The sequence below is a fragment of the Arvicanthis niloticus genome, chromosome 13 (genome assembly GCF_011762505.2).
Source record: "Arvicanthis niloticus isolate mArvNil1 chromosome 13, mArvNil1.pat.X, whole genome shotgun sequence".
Classification (NCBI taxonomy): domain Eukaryota; kingdom Metazoa; phylum Chordata; class Mammalia; order Rodentia; family Muridae; genus Arvicanthis; species Arvicanthis niloticus.
In genome coordinates, this window is record NC_047670.1 from 40,401,880 (window position 1) to 40,423,942 (window position 22,063).

At 44.7% G+C, this 22,063-nt stretch overlaps 1 protein-coding gene across 7 annotated transcripts in view; it reads right to left on the reverse strand.

Moving 5' to 3' along the window:
- The window catches only part of Asap1 (ArfGAP with SH3 domain, ankyrin repeat and PH domain 1), a 299,267-nt gene that overhangs the window by 216,993 nt on the left and 60,211 nt on the right, over nucleotides 1-22,063 (reverse strand). For 4 of the 7 annotated variants that reach the window (XM_034516215.2, XM_034516213.2, XM_034516208.2 and 1 more), the window contains exon 3: nucleotides 10,799-10,925. In XM_034516215.2, the coding sequence (XP_034372106.1) occupies nucleotides 10,799-10,925 (127 nt within the window). Of the gene's footprint in view, nucleotides 1-10,798; nucleotides 11,120-22,063 lie in introns of those variants that run through there. The other 3 variants (XM_034516216.2, XM_034516211.2, XM_076911412.1) reach the window with 3 other exon arrangements.

Below are 22,063 nucleotides of genomic sequence, written 5' to 3' on the forward strand. Positions count from 1 at the left end.
AAAAACAAAAAAACAAAACCACTGTACTTCATCAGCCCATCATGAACAAGGCTGTTCTAAAATGAGAAGAAAAACTACTTCTGTGATTACCCAATGGTTGTCATTTATTGCCCCATCAGAAATATTAAAACAACAACAGCAACAAGCAAGTTGAATCTGAATAACCCAACTCAGCAAAAGCCCATTTTTTCTTGGCTCTATTTCACATGGCTAACACAGGCATGGCACTTTAAGATGAGTCTGAGGAAAAAAAGACATGAACTAGCCAAATCACCTAAGCCTAGTTCAGTCATCCATAAAACAGTGTCTCGGGAGCTACAGAAGTATTAAGGTGAGTAGAGGATGTCTGTAAAATGCCCAACACAATGCCAATGGCATACTAGTTGCTTAATTGTAGGGGTTTTGTTTGTGAATCTGATTTTGTTCCAATGCTTACATACAAAATGCAGAAGCCTTGGGGCAGTGACAGTGTTATTTGACTTGGCACTGTTCCATGTTCTGGGAGGCAGTGTGCTTACTTGCTTTGCTGTGAAAAGTATTACTATTATTAAAGCAGGAGCAGCTGCTGGGCCAGCAGTGAGCAGCTCTTTTGATTTGCACTCGGTGGAAATAAGGAGCATCTAATTTTATGTAAACGCTACTAATGTGAATAAACATCACAAGAAAAAGGAAATGAAATTCATAAAAAAAATGATTAATGGAATATAAAGGAAGCCCCCACCCCCATATCTTAAAAAAAAAAAAAAAAAAGTGGACTTTCTTATTTCATGTGTGACTGGATCATGAAGCCCTTCCAGGGAAGCAAAGCCATTAGTCCTTGTTTGTTCTTCTCTGTCTTGGGTACTTCACACTGGGAGAAATCTGATCAAACCAAGGAGAACCTCTTTACTCTGCCTAGCCTTCCACTCATCCCAGGTAACTACAGAAAGATTACTGAAAGAGCACCATACCATTACTTTGGATCTGACTGCTGGTCTTTCTTGACCACATCAGCAAACTAAAACTGGGCAGTATAGTCCTCTAACCACAGCCCTTCATGTATCCCAAGTGAATAGAATACAAGGGTCAATGAGAGGTAAGGCTTACAGAGGGAAGTGCAGAAAAACTACTATCCTCCAAGTGTCACCAGATGCCAGGCACTTAGCCTACCTTACACTGCCTACTAGTTATCCTGACGTAAGGCCCTGTTGTCTCCATCCAACTTTTACTCAAATAAAAACATAAAGAGGAGGCCAGGAAACCTGGATCTCTGCTTTGCTGTGTCAGCTATTTTGGGGAGGAGAGGGGCTGTTCCTAGCCTCTGCCCATTCTCTGAGGAACATCATGGAAGTTGAGAGGGAATGCTTAACCTGAACAATCATAGGTCCATCATCCTGCCCAAAGCTACCAAACCAGAGGTGATCTGCTGTTCCAAGCTGGGCCAATCTACACTTCCCTATGTAATGTGCTTTTCCCACGGTAGAACAAGAGAGATACCAACTGGTGCCAGGAAGTTATATAGGACCAGTGTGAATATATGTGCCTATAATCTAGAAGTGAGTAGTTCCTTCACTGTCTGTCACTCTTCCTCTAGTGTCCAGTAGAATAATCTGTGAGTCTTTCCAACAAATCCAAATGCTGTTTAACTAGTTCTATTTGTGTTCTTCTTTGCTTTATACAAGTATTTATGAGGGGTGGGTAGAGATTTGAAATTTACAAAAAGAACCACATGTACGTTTGTTTTCTGGGCCCCAGCAATCTCATCCACAAAAGGACTGGATAGTCTCTGGTTATACTACCAACTTTGATGAGCTCACACCATAACAAAAAAATTATCACCATACTTATTACAGCCTACTGCATGCTGGGTTTGTTCACTACGGTCGCCCTAGTCTAAGCCCCTGGGGCATGATGTTACAGAATACAAGGTATCCCTGCTATGTTAATAACAGAGTTGAGAAGAGCTTATATTTTCTTCACATCTGGCAGGAGAAGAAATGGTCTCCATTAATGTAGCCAACTCTTTGCTTTCTGCAATAGTTGGCACCAAATTCTTACTGTTTTGTGGCTCTTACCTCCCTGAGCCATAAGGTTCTGATTTTGTTTTCCTAGCTTCTGGGTGGCTAAATTGGGTACTGTCTTATCAAAGGGATACATATTCCAGTTCTTTGGGGGAAAATTATACCGTAGCCTCAGCATTAACATTCAGTTCTTATGTAACTGACCGCAAACTGCACCACAGCACAGGGCTGCTCAGATAGTACTCAGGCCCAGGAAGAGTCCACTGTGAACTCACACATTTAGTTAAAACAGAGTCATATGGCTCCTAAGCTGAGCCACCCCTACTCCCAAGAAAATTAAAATTATTTTACTGAGAAGGCAGCAGCTCTATGTCTTGACTAAACAGAAAGCTCCTTTCCACTCTAAAGCTCCTGCCTCCAAACCAAAACAGAATTACTTGTGGTCTCAGTGCTTCAAGCTATTATCAGCAAAACACACTATATATATTCTAGGTAGGACCAAGGCATACTTGTCTCCCCTAAAACAGACAAAATCAAGTATCTGCATTCATTATATAACAAAACAACTCATTACCCCAAACTCTAGCAAAATCAAAAGAACAGTGTTGCCCAGAATTTGATGCATCAATGAAGGGACCCTGTGGACATGTGGCAGTAAACAAATTAGCTCTGACTGGCAAAAGCATGGGCCTCGAGGTGCACGGGGAGCCCATCAAGCTATTCTGAGTCAGACGGCAACACCAAGCACTGGTTCCCTCACTGAGGTGTAAGAATACAGTCACACTGAGCAAGAGCTCAAAATGGCTAAGACCATGAGCCACAAAAGTCCCAATCTTTAGTTCCACCCCAGTCCCATATGTGCTGCCACAACCCAGATCCTTGAAGCATACAGAGTCAGCACTGTCATTTGACCTCCTCATCACCTACTTTTCCAAAACACTTCTACCAACTGTCATCCTGGTGACACACCAGCAATACAATGCACCCATAGTAAACAGCAACTGTCCTGAGGATAAGAACCATCATGGATGTAATGATCGCCGTGCTAGGCAACACTCAGCACTTTACATACACTGACTCATTCTTCCCGTAAGGAAACAAAAGACAGAGAAAGCTCCGGTAACTTGACCAACAAACATCCTGGAAATCAAAGAGCTTACGGAAACCTGACAGGAGCATCACCTCCATCAACCCATGTATCGTTACTGGTCCACTGGTAAACCTTCCATCTGTTCACTTACCTACTTAAGGAATGTAACAATTTTGGAATTTTGGTTTCTTTAAAATACAAAGATATTATCAGAATACGTTTTTGGATTAAAAAAACAACAACAACAAAAACAAACCCCAGGTGTTTAATATGGCGCCCCTTCAGACTGTCCACAACAGCTGACTATGGTTCGCCTCATGCTCTAGCAGGGGTGTGGTTCTGCCAGCTGCAAGTAATTTCTGGAACTGTATTGATTCAGCGGACTTCTCAGAGAATATATAAATGCTAGAGCCCTGACAGTTTAGTTGGTTGGTGGGTGGTTGCTCTTGGTAGTGGTTAGTTAAGTAGTTGTTCGAGGAGGAGGCAGAGGAGGAAGGAAGAATGAAGAAGAAAGAAAAAATAAATCAGATATCCTGATGGGGAAGTCAAACTTGCCCCAAGGAACTCAACACTCCTAATCAACAGGAAGTAGTAGTCTAATGATAACATTATCCTCTTTCTCCTCTATCCTTTTTTCTCTTCTATCTAGTGTTGGGGGTTGAAAGGGGTGGGAAAAGGGTAGGGGAAGGGGGGAAGAAAGAAGAACCCACAGGGTAGCAAAAGATCAGCTACAGGAATGCTAGGGCCTCTCCCTGACCTCCTTCCCTGAGAGAGGAGCACTGAGCATAAAGACTTTGATATTCATGGGCCTCCTTTACCAGGTCAGGAACTCACTTGGTGAGTGCCTCATGGGCGTTATCTCCTTTTCTATCCAAAAGGATACCACTTATGAAATGAGGAAACAGGCTTAGGAATGATCTCAAGCCCCATTACTTACTCATCGTTAAATAACACGTGTAAGAACGGATATGCCAGGAAATCCTCAAATGACCAGGTGATGTATATTGAAACCAAAACTCGGGGCTTCAAAGACCCCCACAGAAGGCACTCTGCAAATGCCCGGACAGTCTGAACATCTGACACAACTGGCTTTTCATGGAAGTGTCTTAACCCAGTATCAAATGTGTCATGGCTTCACATAACATGTTTTTAGAGACCAGCACTTAACCCAATGACTGGTGTCTGCAAAACGAGCTTCCTAACCTCAGGTTTATTTCAGGCTTTCTCTCTAGAAGCTAGATCCAGACAGCAGTGCTGGAGATGACTGCCCCAGCAAAGTACAAAAGAGTCAAAAGCCCCGAATTCAAACCCTTGCCTACGTTCCTCATCTTTAGACCTCAGTCTCCATATTGAAAGTAACAGAATGTGAGTCCCCATAACTCATCAGCTTTACTCCACACGGAGGCAAAGCTCCAGTTTTCTTCTGGCAAACAGTAAGCTAAATAAAATTAATACTTTGCTTCCCCACTTTTAGGTGGCTGTAACCACAATGCAAGCATGGGATCAGTGAAAGATTATCAGCACCACACTACTAGCCTGATGAGTTAGGAGTCCAAATCACATGCACAATAGCATGCGAGTTACACAGAACTGCACTAGTAGGGATGTCCTCCGACCTTTCTGTAACTGGTTATTAGATACTACACAGCTTTCAGTGAGCCTCTTGGACATAGAGATTCCATGCTGCCATCCTCAGACTGGAGGTTACTCAAGTTCCCTTTAACTCAACTATATACAATGATTCCTTAGCAACGAGTGTCCTGTAAGCCTGCAGGTGGTGAATGGCCAGGCAGCTCAAGAGCAGACAGGCTCTAAGAAGCCTGCTGGAGCTACAACTTCCAGCTGCAGCTCTTCTGCCACAACTGTGGAGGTTCACAGGCAAAAGGCTGTCCAACAGTTCCAGAATACATATACCAGGATGGAAGTGGAAGCCACATGGCTTTTTCATAGCCGATCAGCTGTACAGAGGACTGTTGGCATCACCATGTATGACCATAACAAGCAGACATTTAGGGAGAGGCCTAAGCAGACTAAAGCAATTGGCTTGCTTTTTCTCCCCTCTCTAAATTTTATTTATAAACTGTGAAATACATAGAAAATAAATCTAGTTTTAAGTTCATATATTCTGTATCCAAAGTCCAAGTCTGTTGCCTACCTTACCAGGAAATCTTGAATATTTAACCTCTGAGCTTTTATGCATGTATGAAAGGATAATACTAAGAATACCACTGAACTGGCCTTTTATTACGTGAAGATGAAAACAATGTTTTTTAAATAACAAAGTTGTATATGAGGGTGTATGGCATTAGTGTGGAATACAGAACTGACAGATTCACACCTTGCTGTAGAGTACATGAATCTGAAACACAAGGGAAGCTGCATTCCCTGCTTCTGTAAGCAAATAGCCACCGACCTTTGCTAGGTTCTGAGAAAACATATCCTAATTACTCCCAGACTGGATCAGAGGCTTGGCCTCCAGAGCCTAGACTTCCACAAAGGATACTGGTACCCCAAGGAGAACTGTCTTTTGTTGGTTTATCTTCAGGAACAGACCCAAATACATTTCCTCTACTTTAGAGGAAATGGCCCAAAGGGACTTTTTCTAAACCCTCCAGAGAAGGGCTTTGTTGATGTTTTTGTTGTCTAAAACTACTTATTATTTGAAGGTGATGAACTAGTTCTTGAATGCATTAAGAATTCCTAGGTATGAGAGTCCATAGATTAGCACTAGAGACCTAATCTTACTCATCAAAGGCTAGATCTCCAGACATCAACAAGAAAGACAAAGCTCAATATTGTGATCAAAAGTTCAAAGAGTAGAGCAACACTTACAGAGGAAGTCTGACTGGCGTGCAAGAATACTGTACCGTTGATAATCTTAAGTCTCAAGTTCCTTTCTGACTGGCTGTGAACTAAATACACAGACACACACATACACATGAGATATATAGTTATCTGTAAAATGGGACTATTAATAGTAATAGGACAAACATTAAATAATAGTACGTATAAATGGGGGTGGGGGGCGCTTGAGAGATGGCTCAGTGGTTAAGAGCACTGGCTACTCCTGCAAAAGACCTGGGTTTGGTTCCCAGCATCCCTATGGTGACTTACTTCCCTCTTTACCTTTAGTTCCAGGGGATCGGAGGCCCTCTTCAGGCTTCTTCAGGCAACAGACACATACATACTGTATAATATACACATGCAGGCAAAAAAATAAATCACACACACACACACACACACACACACACACATTGCTAGCACATAGCAGGAATATCAGTAGTTGACAGTTGTTGTTACTGTTAATATCAAAGAGACCTCTGGTAACCTTTGATCAAATGGTTTTAAGCCTTCAAAAACACGTCTCCAAACCAGAACCACACTGACATCCAGCTACCTCAGAAAGGCTTTTAGAGGGCACCTTGCAGACACAGTTACTCATCCCCAATCCCCAAGCCTAGCAGTATAATGCATCCAATGGTGTGCATATTGACTGGATGGCAGATTTCAGTATTTAGCTTATATTGCTGTCAAGTGTTCTGTATTAATTCTCCCATCTATGAACTTAACCTTTCAGTCCTATTAAAAGTTATGGTTTTGTTTGTTTGGTTTTTTTTTTTTTTTTTCCTTCAGCACCATGGGCTTCCAAATAATCCAAATAATAGCCCCAGTGCCCCAGCAGGGCAACCAGAACTGCCACACAGATGCCCCTAGAAGACGTGTTAAGCAGATCCTGCTCATAGGTCACTTATGTAAGTCCTCACATTTCAATATGAAGCCCATTATCTTCTTTGAAGAAATATTATACTTAAATCACTATTAAGAATTACCTGGAACATAGGCAGGAGGAAAAGCCAAACTACTAATGGACCTTAGATACCTCTTCATGAGATCAAGACTGTGTTGTACGACGAAAGTGAAGCCTCATTTATGCACTATAAAGTCATTAACTATGACTTTGCAGACATTTAGAATGTGTATCTTACATGGTAACTGTGTAAAGAATCCCCAAACTCCTTTATTTACGAAGGAAACCTTAGAGGAAAGTCATCTCTTTAGAACTTTTCTTCTCAGTAAAGTGGAATAAGAGCTGTCCTTCTCCCGTCATACAGGTTTACGTGTAGACTTTACACAGAGGATGCATGTAGCCCTACACAACTGACTACAAGTGACTGTGTATCCCCTGTGCCTAAAACTGGCCTTATATGGGGCAGCAGCTAAAGAAATGAGCAAAGATTATCTCCATCAGCACCAAAGTAAAATGCTAGCAATAACCAGTAACCCTGATAAGTATGATGTGTTCTCCCTTGTCCCCAAGGCCCTAAATATTGGCCATTAACTCTCAGTCTTTAAAGGGAGAATGCATCTCAGTGTCTTGGTCGATATTCCTACAATGCTTGCTTGCTTCTTTCTCAAGACACACTTGTCTTCTAGCCACTTACCCATAACTTCTAAAGGGGCGCATGCAGAACAGCATACACGAGTATGCTCTGGTTCCTGAATAAGCAAAGTATTGGCTTTGTGCTTAGAAACCACTTACAGGCCAGAGTGAAACCTTAGCTGAATCCCAGATGATCCATTCCTGCCTCTCGAAGGCAGCCACTTGTGTCCCAGCCAAACCATTCCTCTCCGCACCATATGTGTCCCTCATCTCTAAAAGGGAAGCCTTGAAGTAAGCTTTTAGCTTCTTCTTTCCATGTATATCTGATTCATTTCCCAAAGTGCATGTCCCAAGGGGCTTTAAATATAAACAGCATCTGCTCCACATGGTATACTGTTTGACAGGGAGACACAATGAAAGGGGAAAGTGTTAACCCCAAATTAATCAATTTTGTGTTCAAAGCTTGGCGCTCTAACAGGTTTTCAGTTGAGCTCTGCGTGTGTTAATTACTAATATAAACAGCAGACAATGTCACAAACAGGAAATTCTTAACTACCAGAACTAGGAAAAGACTTGCTTCCAAACAGAAGTCTAAGCTACCCAAATAACTCCCTATTCTAGAGCTTCCACATCACAAAAAAAAAAAAAAAAAAAAAAAAAAAACCCAAAAATTCTATTTCTAAGAATAACCACAATAACACAAGCCAAATTCTTACAATTTCCAAATCTCTCACTTGGGAAGTATATGCAAACAACATTTCCTGATATGTTCACAAAGTTATGGGACAAAATTTTGGGAGCAGTAACTCCTCCTACCCCCCAACACACACACACACACACACTACAACACTTTTTTTTTTTTTTGAGATGGTCTTCCTATGTATCCTGGGCTGGGAACTCACGACCCTGTGCTCAGTCTCTGAGTGCTGGAATCATCGTGTGTGGCATGTCTAGTACAGCTTCCTGCCCTAGCATTTTATGAAATAAGGTCTTGCTGAACAGCCCTGGCTGGTCTAGAATTCATTAGAAAGTCCAGGCTTAGTCTCAAGCTTGTGGAGAATCCTCCTGCCTCTGTTGACCGACTTCTAGGACTACAGGTATGTCCCACTATACCTTGCCTATTTCAGAAGAACCAGGTAGAGATCTACTTAAGATGTACCTTCAGTTGTGTGATGATCCAACAATAAGAAGCTAAACAGACGTTTCATATGAAGAAGAGGTCACCACACAAAGTTGAACCAAACAGATTATGATTCAAGGGTTTAAAAAAAATACACATTGGGTAAAATGATTTCTTAGCCAAGCTGCACTCAAGTTTAGAAAAAAGAATGACAAAATTCTGTTATCAATTAATTACTCTACAATTGGGACAAGGGCAACATTTACAGGGATGTTTTAGAGACAATATATCAATGTATTTTAATGTGTCACTTCTGAACTTTCTAGACTGGTTCCAAATCTTTCTCAAGCTCAAAGGTCTATTCTTCTACCTAACTGGTCTATTCTTCTACCTTCTGTAACACACACACACACACACACACACACACACACACTCACACACACACTCACACACGAGGGGGTGTTGGGGGCAGATGCTTATATGACATTAAACTGTATTCTAAAAAGGCAAGGCCCTTCAAAATGCACAAATATACCCCACAAACAGCATCCAAAACACCCTTATCATCTGCTGCACAAACAGAATACAGTAACACTATCTGAGTGTGCAGAAAGTTACAGTAACTGACAGCTCTATTAGCAGGCACAGGAATAGTTATCTGGCAGAAAAATAACCCCACAATCTAATCAATGTTAAACCCTTTAGAGACATAACCAGTTAGAAATAGAGAAAGATGACCACACACTCCTAGATAAGTGTGCTTCAGCTTCTTCCAGTTATATGAAAGACAGACTCGTTTTGAGGCTGAATGCCTGGCAACTCTGTTTAATCCCTGATATCAACCATTAAGCAACTGACAGGTCACAAGGGGGTGGGGAATTCATTACCTCTGGCTTTCAAATACACCTAGTTAGGTAGTATTTCTCCAACCACTTGAACATTCATTTCCATCACTCAACAATGACTCCAGAGAAAACGCTAGAAACAACCCTTACTGGAATTAAAAAGATTAGTTTATAGCACCTGGCAGGTGGGCAACAGGGGACCCTGAGACAACAAAATCTCCCACCCTCAAACATTTCCATCTCTTATGCATGCATCCAAATACCAGTTCTTCATACATTAGACAACTTGACTACCAAAGCCAGCTCCAGGCAGAACTTCAGGATTCCCTATATTACCGAGGGCCGGCCCTAGTGGCCCTAAATAAAAAAGAGCTCCCTGAACTTCAAATCAACCAAGTGCCTAATTCCCATGGGGAAAACCCTCTCCCTGCCTATACCGTCGTGTTGAGCCAGAACAGGCCTGGCTGCTTAGGATGGGAATATTTTGTGGCACTGAGAAATTGTGCTGAGTTTCTGGAAAACTGCCTTATTTTCACTGATATTTCACAGGCTTTTATGTAGCTGTAAACATGTGCTTACACGTTTCTCCCCACCCACCCCTCGGCAGCTAAAGATTTAAAAGAAATAGCTTTGCCCTTGCCCCCGCCCCTGGGCATCCATCCCCGGAGAGTCCCGATAGGCAGAGCTGTTCTTTCCGAAGGTTTTAGTCTGATCAGCTCTGCAGACTGCATTGAGTGTCCTGCGGATCTGGTGCAGCAAGCTTTGAGCCTTAGAGAACCAAAGCCACTGGAGCAAGGGGAGCTGGGCGGAGACCTGTTTGTACAGATCTCCTTCCACTAGGCTCACTTTAGGCACAGGGGACTAGGAGACACAGGCCCAGGGATGGCAACAGTCTCAATTGAAGTTCCCTGTTATTCCTTTGGGTTTTTCCATCAGCCCTTATCTCTAAAGCTAACTAAGCCTGCCTGGCCCCGCTGGGCTGCGGAGAAGTGCATTCACGGCCCATCTCCAAGTCTCTGGCTGGTGACCTTGGCCACGCAGCCTCGCCTTTCTGCCCTCGGTGGCCTGACGCCATGTACTTCGCGGGTTAGGAAAGGGTCACAAATGATGTGGAAGCGCTGAGCAGACTGCTTGGCACCCAGACTGGGTGCAAGACAGAGAGGATCTCTCTTCTACTCGGGTGTCCAGAGCTCGCTCAGTCCTTTCCCACTTCAGTCCCCCTCGGCTTTCAAGCCTGCAGGATCCCGGAAAGGGCCGTCAAGGAGGACCGCAGGGGCCGGGGGCTGCCGGAGGGGGTGTGGCTCCCCGAGTCGCCGGGCTCCCCAGGGCCCCAGCCCACCCAGCTGCCAGGCCGCCGCCTACCTCCTCCAGCAGCGTGACGGTGTTCCTGCAGTTGTGCAGCCGCGTGGTGAAGCTGGACGTGGTGGGCGAGTTGTAGTCCTCGGTGGTCTCGGCGATGAACTCGGACACGGAGATCTGGTCCGGCATCCTGCCGCGGGAGGGACGAGACACAAGCGGGGGCGGGGGTGAGTCACGGCGCAGGCTCCCGGGGCCGCCGGGCGGCTCATGAACGCCACGCGCGCAGCCCGACCCGCCGCGGCGCCCGGCCTGGCGCGCGAGGAGCGGAGCGGAGAGGAGCGGAGCGAGCGGCGCAGCGCCCTTCAAACTGCGAGCGGCGCGCGCAGGGCGGCCGGGGACGCGCCTCCCCGAGCGCACGCAAGGGGCGGCGGGGCGGGGCGGGGCGGGGCGGGACGGGACGGGGCAGGGCGGGGCGGGGCGGAACGAACCGCTCCGCGGCCGCTGACGAGCGGCGAAGCTCGACTGACTGGGGCGCTCGCTCCCGCGGAGCGGCGGGCGGCGCGCCGGCGCCAGTCACGGGGACAAACACGGAAGTGCTCTGCGCACGCGCCGCGCCCGCTCCGCCCCTCTCCCCCCACCCCTCCCGGCCCGCGCGCGGTCCCCACCTCGCAGCCGCCCGCGCTGGTGCTCGTGCCCGTGGGGCTCCGGAACCGCGCCCCACACACACACCCGGCCGCCCCCGGAGCGGTTACTTCAGCGAGCTGGTTACGCGAGCGTTTTTTTTTTTGCAAAAGAAGGACCAAAAAAAAAAAAAAGTTGTTCGTGTTCTTTTTTAGTCCGGAGTGGGTGCAGGAAGCGAGGCCCGGAAAGCCATCTCCCTCCTGCGCGGGCCGAGGGATGGGGGCGCAGCCCTGCTGCCCTCTGAACGCCAATGCTGTGCCTTGTGCAGAGTAGACAGGAAGGGTTGTTTTAAAACACTTTCATCTGTCCATGTGCATTTGGTTTTTTTCCTGCCCCAGAGGACCGCTGAGCATCCGGAGATGCAAAAAGTATTTCTCAGGTGCAAATGCTCGTCACTGCTAAGCAGGAACTAAATGTCTTCTGAGAAAAGTACCAATTCAGCCCCATCAAGATGTCTACTGTTGTTAGTTCAAAACACCCATCTAATTTCTCACCACTAACCTGAAGATTTTGAGAAGAGTAACAATAAAAACCACCTTAGGCCTTGGGATTGGCCTACAGGAGCCCTTGAAAGCGTATGACTGGTTTCCATGCAAGCCTGCTTTGGAAGGGAGGCACTGTGGCCTACTCAGACCTGCCTGCTTACCATCAGATACAGCTAGAGGTTGTGTTCTCTGGCTTTTCTGCCCACGGAGAGGGCTTGTCTTTAGTGAGGGTCACAGGGAGGGGAAAACTGCATGTCAAAAGAAAATGGTTTGTCACATAAGCTGACGAATTCTGAGATGAGGGATGTCAGCAAGAGCAACATTCCTGCTGTCTTAGAATTTGCTTTGCAGCAGAGGATCAGACAAACAGGCAATACAGAGGAGTAGGAGAAGATGACAGAGCCATACATAAACCATGCTCAGAGAAAGCTCTGGCAACGTGAGCAGAAAAGAATGAACAAACCACTCGATACCCTGCTGGCTGGGAATCTTGGACCCCTAATTGCCTCCCATGAAAGTAGAAGACAGAGACACTCACACTCAAGCAGGAGACTTGAGTAAAGGTTCATGGATGAGGACTTGCTCCTGGCATAGGAAAAATGGGTTAAAGTCTGTACTGTTTATCTCCCTAGCTTGGTTAAATTGAGTCTGCACTGTGCCTCTACTGAGGTTCGGTACCCGTGCTCTCCAGTGCAGGGAAGTGTCTCAGCCTACTAAAGGAAGAACTTGGTAAGAGAATGAGCACCACGAAACACTTCCCTGGCAAAGTAAAGCGTGAGAAATTGACCTTTAAAAACTCGTGAATAAAGAGGTAAACACAAACAAGAGTACTTTCTTCTCTCAATACTTTAAAAGTTTGGTTTGGGACACCTGGAGGGTAAAGCTCTCAGGGAGAAAACAGGCAGGAGGAGATTGGCAGCTGACACCTTCAGGGTCACCAGTTGTCATGGCTGCAAAACGGAGATTTTTGAAGAATGAACGACCCAGAAGGGAATCCTACCTCATTTCTCACAGCATCCGGAAAATTCTATAAGTTGAAACAAATATGACCCTTACTAGCTTGGACTAATTAAGCTCACTGAGCCTCATAAATCCCATGCTCCCCCACAAAGTACTGAGAGCAAACCAGTGAGCACCGGGGCTTCCCTCCAAAAGGACTTGTCTTCCTCAGGGCTGTGAGGGTGAGTCTGGGTTTTGATATTGGCAAGTTTTCCACCCCACCCCCTCTCTCCAGAGTTGTCATCTAGTACCTGCCCCATTCAGAACCCAGACTTAGTGGGTAAGTGTGTCTGTTCCCAGAGGCCCTAGATTCCACAGCTTTCTCTCCTAATACAGATACCTTGGGTTTGGGCGACATGACTTAAAATAAGAGGGTAGGTGTGTCAAAATGACCACACAGAGCCCTCCCAGCTGGAGCCGATTTGCACCTACACCTGGCTCTGCAGATTGAAAGAGTCAAGATTATTACAGCAAGCTAAGCTCAGCAATGGTAAACAGTCAGGGATTTCGTTCTGAATTCACCAGAGAGCCCAAACCGCTGCCACCAATTGCTGTTTCAGTTTCCTCTGAAGCTTATGTTATGTACCTGCTCCTCCCCTGCCTTCTCTAGCCAAGAGAGGAATATATGAACAATGAGATATTGTGCTCTGGTAAGTATATACCTCCTTAGACTGGTCTGCAATTAGAATTTCAAAGCTTCGCACCTCAACCCACCATTTCTGAGGTTCATGGACCATAATCCTCTTTAAATTTGAAACCATGCCCTAGTGCAAGCCATCTGTACCTCCCATTTTCTCAAATACCCTGAACGCCATTCCTGGATATCTAAAAGCAAATAGAGTCTGGCGTGGGCAAAGCTGAAAGGCTGGGTTTCTTTACAGGGAGCTACCCAGAAATACACATTTATCCTCTCCAAAGCCAGAAAAAACATGTGCACATAGACTGGAGCTTCTGTGAACCCGGCTTATATAAAGCAAGCACCATCTACGTTGTCGTCATTATAATCCCCGTCAAAGACTGTTTATTACCCCAGGCCTCTCATTCTGCTGAGCACTCCTCAGAGCAGCAAGACAGTGATCCTACAAGGATGCTCTGCGTCCCTGAATTGAAGCATCAAGAACAGTACAAGCTTGTTCCTCTGGACAGCATCAGAACTGCTGACCACCGTCACCTGGGAATTGACTCTGAGTCATATTTCCACTCACAAGCCTCATTCTCCCATCAACTTTGGAACCAAAGGAGCTCGCTTGCAAGATGACTGACAACGATCCAAACCTAGAGAACTGGAGGTAAGTAGTCAAAGGTGCTCTCTCAAGTCTAGAAACCCATGGCTGCTCTGAGCCACAATGTCAGCCACCCCACTCATCAGATCCCTCATGGAACTAGCAAAGGACAAATGCTTCAAGTTCCTGGAACTTGAGTTTCTCCACTCTGTGTCCCCCCACCCCTACCCCCAGTTTTCCTGTGTGTAAAATTAGAGTAATCAGATTATTAGTAGAAATGAGAAGAGGTGCGGCTAAAGGTGTTGACACAGAGTGAATTCTCTTTAAATGTTTCTTGTGTGAATCATGACTATAAATGCATCTCCTTTCATCTCACAACTCGGATATCTCTAAATTAGTTACCTGGAGGATGGCAGGAAATGAGAGGGAGGAAGGACTACACTATAATTCCCAGAAACTGGAATCTCAGATGTGGGAATAAATAGTGTTTGGAAGATTTTGGAAGGTTTGCTTATTCTTGTAAGAGGCCAGACTCCCTAGTGATCAGATCTGGAGTTTGGAAGTTAAGTGAACAAGAATATCAAATAGGATCAATTCCGTCAAGATCAGAAATGGATCACTGAGGGCCATCGTGAGATGGCCCAGAGAGTTAAGTCCTTGCCACCAACTCTGACAACCTGGGTTCAATCTGTAGAACCCATGGTAAAAGTAAAGAACAGTGCCCTCCAATTGCCCTCTGACCGCATACATACATGGCACATATGTACCTAGACACACACAAACACATACACAAATAATTTCTTAGAACCAAAGCTCTTATAAAGAGGGATGTTTTCAGTTAGGCAACTTCTAGGGGGGTATAAAAAAGGATCCCATTCTCAGGAAGGAGTGTTGATTTTATGAGTGGATTTTCAAATTTGAATGACCTGGGCTCACATCTCTGCCACACATCAGCTATCAGATTTTACCTTATCAAAGTGATTTAGTTCTCTGAATCTTGGTTTCCATATCCGTAAACAAGGAAATTGGACAGACAGACAGACAGACAGACACACACACACACACACACACGATACAACACGATGATAGTGTCCATCTACAAGAACGAACAAGCTAAGGAATATAAAGTACTTAACAGGGCCTAAGACATCTTAAGTAGATGCTATATTTCAGATATTATTATGAGAACTTGAAACCTGTATGTAGAGATAGAAAAATGTCTAGCTTATGTTCCCCTTTTGAACCCTCATGGCAACTTCCTATGTAAGTTTTAATTATCCAACCTTTACCACAGAGAAAACCAAGACTGGAGTACAGGACAGGACAGGACCCTACTACCTAAGCACTTATCCTTAGCCAGGCACTGTACGAGTGGTATGCATGCACTAAGTGAAACCACCACTTAGTCCTGAGGTGCAGCCACCACAGTAACAGGAGCAGAAACACAATGAAATCAAACTATGATTTTTTTACCCTTGAGCCTAGCAGGCCTGCAAAATTGGTCTCATTTATTGTATGGAGCTGGAGAGTGATGTTATCTATCCTGGATGCAGCCTTTCCTGACACAGGTAACCAAGGAAATTTTATGCATTTCACTTGTTAACTCATAGATTTGTTTTCTATCAGCTTAAAGAAATACTACAGGAAGGGAAAGTCCTCCCCAGGCAACAGTGATGTGTCTGGCTTCATGTGTTATTCTATTAGGCTTGTGTTACCATACTCTGATGAAAGAAAGGCGGTTTTCTTCGTGTTCTTTGTACAAGTGTTCCCCAAGTGCACTTGTACAATCTCATGTAATATATTTTTAAAGCCTGTTCTATTCCTGATTGTGCTTAATTTAATTTAAATATGTCACACAAAACCACTAGAGTATTCTCAGTAAGAGCGGAACATGGTTTGTTTGGAGACACAAAAACCCTTCTATTCTACCCTACAGTTTTCTACTGTTCTCTCTAAAGGAGTTAGGAGAGTTTAAAAAGCATTCAAAATACTGGAAACCCAGAGCTCAGAGCACGAGTATCAAATGAATGAACTGGGGAATATATTTCAGTCCTGTAAAAGAGGAATAACAGTCCGTAACTACAATCGTATCATGCACCTTGGGCTGCAGTCAGGACCTCATTTAACATAGCAGTTATATACTGTGGGCACGAGGCTATCCCCAACTTACCTGCAGGGGACACTGAAGCTCAAAGCTCACCCTGATGAGTGTGAAGCAGACCAGTGTAATGCCCAGGCCCTGGTGGTTAGCCAGTGTTCTGCAAGCTCAACAGGGTGATCAGAGACAGTGAAAGGTCCCAGAGCCCCAGGATAACTCTCCTGCCACAGTTCACACCCGTTTCCCTCTTCTGTGAGTCCAGTTTCAAATGCAAGCTTGACTGGTCTTGAAAGCAGTTCCCTGTCTCTTTTGATTAGGGATTAATCCCCCCCCCATGAATATTCTCAATAACAGCCTGGATCCCTCTGTCATAAGACATAGAACAATACCAGCTCAGTTCCAGCAGCCTTCAGATTCAGGTCCACTGTGAACTTCCACAGTGACAAGTGGCTCTGTTAATGTTAGGGCTTGGCAGAGAACTCAGATCTTCCTACTGAGTGTCCCACACTACCAAGTTCCAGATTGTCAATTCCCAGGGGGGCTCCAAGGGAGCCTTGCCCACCTCTGTCTCGTCTATGTCCCTAGAAATGAAAGGAAGGACAGAGGCTCCAGTGCTCCAGGCTTGACATTGTATAAATAAGCACTGTCTCCTGAAACCTTCCCAAGAACCTCTCGAGCTGGCACGTCTCCAGCTGTGAGAACTAGAGACACACACAGCCTGTTCAAGGTCAACAGGTAATAAGTTGAGCGATGCCTTTCAGTCTGTCTGACTCCAAACCCTTGCAGGTCTTTCTTTTCCTCAGAGAAGGTTCTGCCTAGTACAGGTCCCTGCAGGCTTCCCATAAATGTGTTTTGAACTACACTGATTCTTTTTTTTTTTTTTTATGAGATACATCATTTCCAATATAAGCAGAACAACATCCAGAGAAGAAAAATTGTGGTGTTTTATAGGATTCTTAAATCCAACACTTGATAGAAGTCTGGGATCTTATGCCTTATTTTGTTTCTGCAAAAGAAACACATCCCCAAAAAATGGTGAATGGCTTATATGATATTCAGGTTTCTCCTTATCTTGGCTTGGCTTTAAATTTAGCAGCTGACACTTAATCATGCCCATGTCTGTGCTATCTCAAGGTAGAATACACATCGTTTACGGCCCCCTTCCCTGGCTCCTTTTCAAGTATTTTTATTTCTCCGGTTACTCTGTGGACTCCTCTGAGAAAGCAGAAGTGGGACACCCACTCACTGTTAGAACACAGATGCTTACAGGTTATTGCCTGAAGGGATGGAAGGATGAATGACTGGAGGGATGAAGAAGAAGAAAATGTTGCTAAGGGAGAACACTGAGGCCAGGAGACCTGGAGAGAGTCAAGTTGCTTCCAGCATCTATCGTCACACACAACAGGAGCCAGAGATGTACAGGATAATACGCTTTCCAATACTTTCATTTTCCAGACAAGGGAAATGATTTCCAAGCAGGCAGGTGTGAAGGAACTCTGAGAGCCAGATGTCCTGCCTCCCAAGAGTTTCCTATTTCTTCATCTTTTCTGGTTCCATGTTTAAGGAAGGAACAAAGACCCTGTGGTAAGAAGCTCCCATCTCGAGTGCAGAATGTTGGTCTTAGCATCAAAGTGTCAAGGAATGCCTGGAAGCATGTGTCTGCTCTTAATAACTGTAATGAGGGGTTATACCTCAGGGTAGGCTCTCCTTTACTACGTGTAAGGTTCTGTATGTTTAAGGCTTTGAAAGTAAGAAACACAGCTGGGTGGTGGTGGTGCATGCCTTTAATCCCAGAACTTGGGTAATGGGAGGGAGGTGTCAGAGTTAGGTGAATCTTTGTGTTCCAGGTCAGCCTGGGCTACACAGAAAAACTGGTCTCAAAAAAGGGGGGGGCAATACAGAGAGGGGGGAGAGGGAGAGAGGGAGAGAGAGAGAGGGGGGAGAGGGAGAGAGGGAGAGAAGGAGAGAGAGAGAGAGGGAGAGGGAGAGGGAGAGAGAACCAGTATAAATATGGCATACCATCACTTAACTGATGCCTGTAATTTGAAACAACTCCAAGTGACAGCCCTCACCTCCTGTTTCATTCTCACTTCCCCATTTCATTAGCACTACCTCCCTTCTCTTTCCTGTTCCCCAAAGTCCCCTACCCTTCCTTCTCAGCTACCTTAAAGTGAGTAACCCATGATCTTTTCATAATCTTACTGCCGCTTCTCTCATCCCAAGGGGACCCCTCCAACACAGAGTGCTCTTATGATTAGCACCCAGGGTGGCCATTTCCAAAGGAGTCACTGCCTTCCAGGTTCCCCAAACATTTTCCAGTGGGAGTGGTGATATTAGGTTGAATCCCAGAAGGCCCACATTTGTCTTACTATTCCAGTCCATAATCTTCCCATGGTGCAACCTGGATTCAGGTAACATGGGTGTCAATGCTGCTGCTTCACGGGCCTTGTTACCTTAGGCAGGCTACTTCATTCCAATTTTTTTAACCTTTAGAATGAGGATTATGACAATACCTCTTTTGTAAGTGTGCTGCAAGGTTTAAACAAGATTATCCATGCAAGGTGTTTAGTGCAGGCCCTAATGTGCAGCTACTGTTTATCAGTACTGGAATCTAAACAGGCACTAAGTTAGATTGTGCAGGGCTTAAAAGCATACATAGGGCAGAAACCGTTAAGAGGTTCTGTGTACACAGAAACTAATAAGGAACTGTCCAAACACACATTAAAAAGTCCATTTTAAAATGTGACCAGGCAAAGGTGACTTGCATTTCTAAGTGTCTGATACACCCAAAGCTCAGGGTATAGGGATCGGGGAAAAGTGTTTCCACACACCCTAAATGCACATGTGTGATCTTAGCATCTCACTGGGATGGCATCAGAAGGTGTTATCTCTGTAGACAGTAATGGTTACTCCCTAATTGATTTGACTTACAGTCACCACAAAAATGCAACTCTGGGGCTGTGTAAAAGCTTTCCAGAAAGGTTTAAACGAGTTGGGGAGGCCCCCACAGACTGGGGTCCCAAACCTAATAAAAGAAAGGGAGCTGAGCAGCAGGCTCTCAGGCTCTGCTTCCTGACTGTGTGTGCAATGTGACCAGCTGCTTCAGCCTCGCACTGCCTTGACCTCGATGGACTGTACCCTGGAGCCAGGAACAAGTTAAATCCCTACTTCCTTAGGTTGCTTTTGTCAGGTATCATTTGTCTCCACGATGAGAAAAGCAATGCAAAGGATGATGTATGTTCTCTAGCCCCCTTTCAGCCATGGAAAGGTCCAGTGAAAAGTGTTTGGATGCTTGCTCCCCAGCGGGCGGCCTCCTGATCGTGCTGACATTCTGATCCTGGACTTAGGTTCATAAGAAAAAGGGAAAACATGTCTGCCTGAATGCGTGTGTAAATGGTCATCGAAACATCATTAGCAGTAATCCAAAAGTGAGACGGACCCAAGCGTTCCTGAGCAGGACATGACATACAGCCACCTGGTGCAATGTCAATCAGCCATGAAAATGAATAAACCACCGAGAAATACTTCAAGAAGAATGGAACTTGAAACTATTATGCTAAGTGATGGGGGAAAGACCCAAAAGGCACTCAAACGATCCCACTGATATTAAATTTCCAGGAGGGATAGATCTAGAGAGACAAAATGCAAAATAGTGGTGGCCAAGAGCTAAAGGGCAGTGACTTCTAATGTTTACAGAGCTTCTTTGAGAAGTGGCAGAATGTTCAGGAATGAGGTCATGGTGACAGTTACACAACCATATGTGTATACTAAACACCCTTCCTTTCTTCATTTGTACACTGTAAAAGGACAGACTTGGAGGCTTGAGAGATGGCTCAGTGATTAAGAGTGCTTGCTCCTCCTTCCAGAGAACCAAGTTTGGTTCCCATGATCAGGAGATCTGACACACTCTTCTGGCCTCTATGAGCACTACACTCTCACACACAAACAAATACACACACACATAAATCTTTTGGGGGGAAAAGAGACAGATTTCACATTATAGAAGCTACATCTCAATTTAAACAGTAAGCACTGGGATGATGTAGGTTTGAGACATGATTCACCTATCAATAATAATCATAAAGGCTATTGCTGGTACCTACTGGATACAAGGCAATGTCTATACATGTTTTTTTTTTTCATCCTCACAAACCCCCTATACTTTCTTCATGGTTAATGGGTAGGAAATGGAGGCTCAGAGAAGTCCGTTGCCAGGCCCAACATTCTTCAATCAGTAAGTAGAGAGCTACACCATAAACATAAGTCTGATGTCAAAGCTCATGCCCTTTCACCCCTCACACTAGACAACACTCCCTACAGCAATGGTGCTTCACTGGAGGTACCAGGGAGAATTAGCCATATACCCTCTAGTTGGCCTTTCTTTCTTCAGTGGCGTGGCTCCAATTTGGTCTACCTCTCAAGGCTGCTGTGAGAGGTAAGCATATGTGCTGTGCAGGACTTTGGGGAAAGTAACTTATTAAAAAGCTATAGAGTGAAGCTTATTAAAAAGCTTCAGAGTGTTATTATCTAGAATACACAAATAATATCTGTTAGATTTAAACACCAAGAATAACTGGCAATCAGTAAGTGTGCTAATAAACTATTCTCACAAGAAACAACATAAGTGTCCAACACACACACACACACACACACACACATATGTATTACATATCACATATATTATATGATGTATTATATATTGTATGAATGTGTGTGTGTGTGTGTGTGTGTGTGTGTAATTCAACATCCTTACCCATGAGTGTAATGCAAACTAAAACACTGTGCAATTGTATCCCACTCCATCCTAAATAGTTATCACTGAGAAAAGAACAAATGTTGCTATGGATGAAGCTGGGAGTGTCAACTAAGACAGTCACTATAGAAATTGGTGTGGACGTTCCTGAAAAGATTAAAGCTACAGTTAAAAAACCAGTTATAAAACCCAGCTATACCACATGTCAAAAGGACTCTCCAGCCTACCACAGAGATACCTACTTATCCACATCCATGGATGCTCTAAGTCACACTAGCAAGGAAATGGAGCCAGCTTAGATGACCATCAGCAAAGAGCTGGATCATGACAATGCGGTGCATAAACACAGCAGAACTTTATGCAGCTGTAAAGACAAATGAGGCTATGAAATTGGTGGGAAAGTGGGGAAGTTATTAAGTTTGGAAAGTATTAAATTAAGTAAAGTTTCTCAGACTCAGAAGCCTGAATATCCTGTGTTCTCTCTCCTATGCAAAGCCTCACATTAAACACTTGTATCTATGTATCTATGTATCTATGTGGGTGTGAGTATGTGTGTAGATGATGAAACTAGAAAGGGGACCAGAAAGGAAGATTCAAGGGCATCGAGGAAGGAGGCCAGCAGCACACGTGTGGCATGAAAGCAGAAAGAAAGCTACTGAGGTGGGGGATGCCATAAGAATACCGAAGCCCTTGTATGAGCTACTCTAGCTGGAGAAGGAACCTTATCATCCTTTCCCCCATCCTCCTTCCTACTGTCCTTAATGCAGACCTGATGGCCAACATGCAGGTAGCCATTTAAAATCATGAGGCAATAGGCCCAGGGACTAGAACTAGGGGGACAGAAAAATCTGAGTGTCTTGGTAACCATGGGGTAATGTTACCTGGCCTTGGATTCTCTCTAGCCTTCTCTGGCTTGATGGGGGTTGGGGTGGAGGGGTAAGGGTTAGGGTGGGGGGAGAGGGGATATACACCTAACTACCACTGCTATTTGGGACCTTGTTTACATATAATTGAAATGTAATCTTAATTTATAAGCTAGGCCTAAGTATAGCTATGCCAAGCAAGAATGTATGAACATAGCTCATCTCA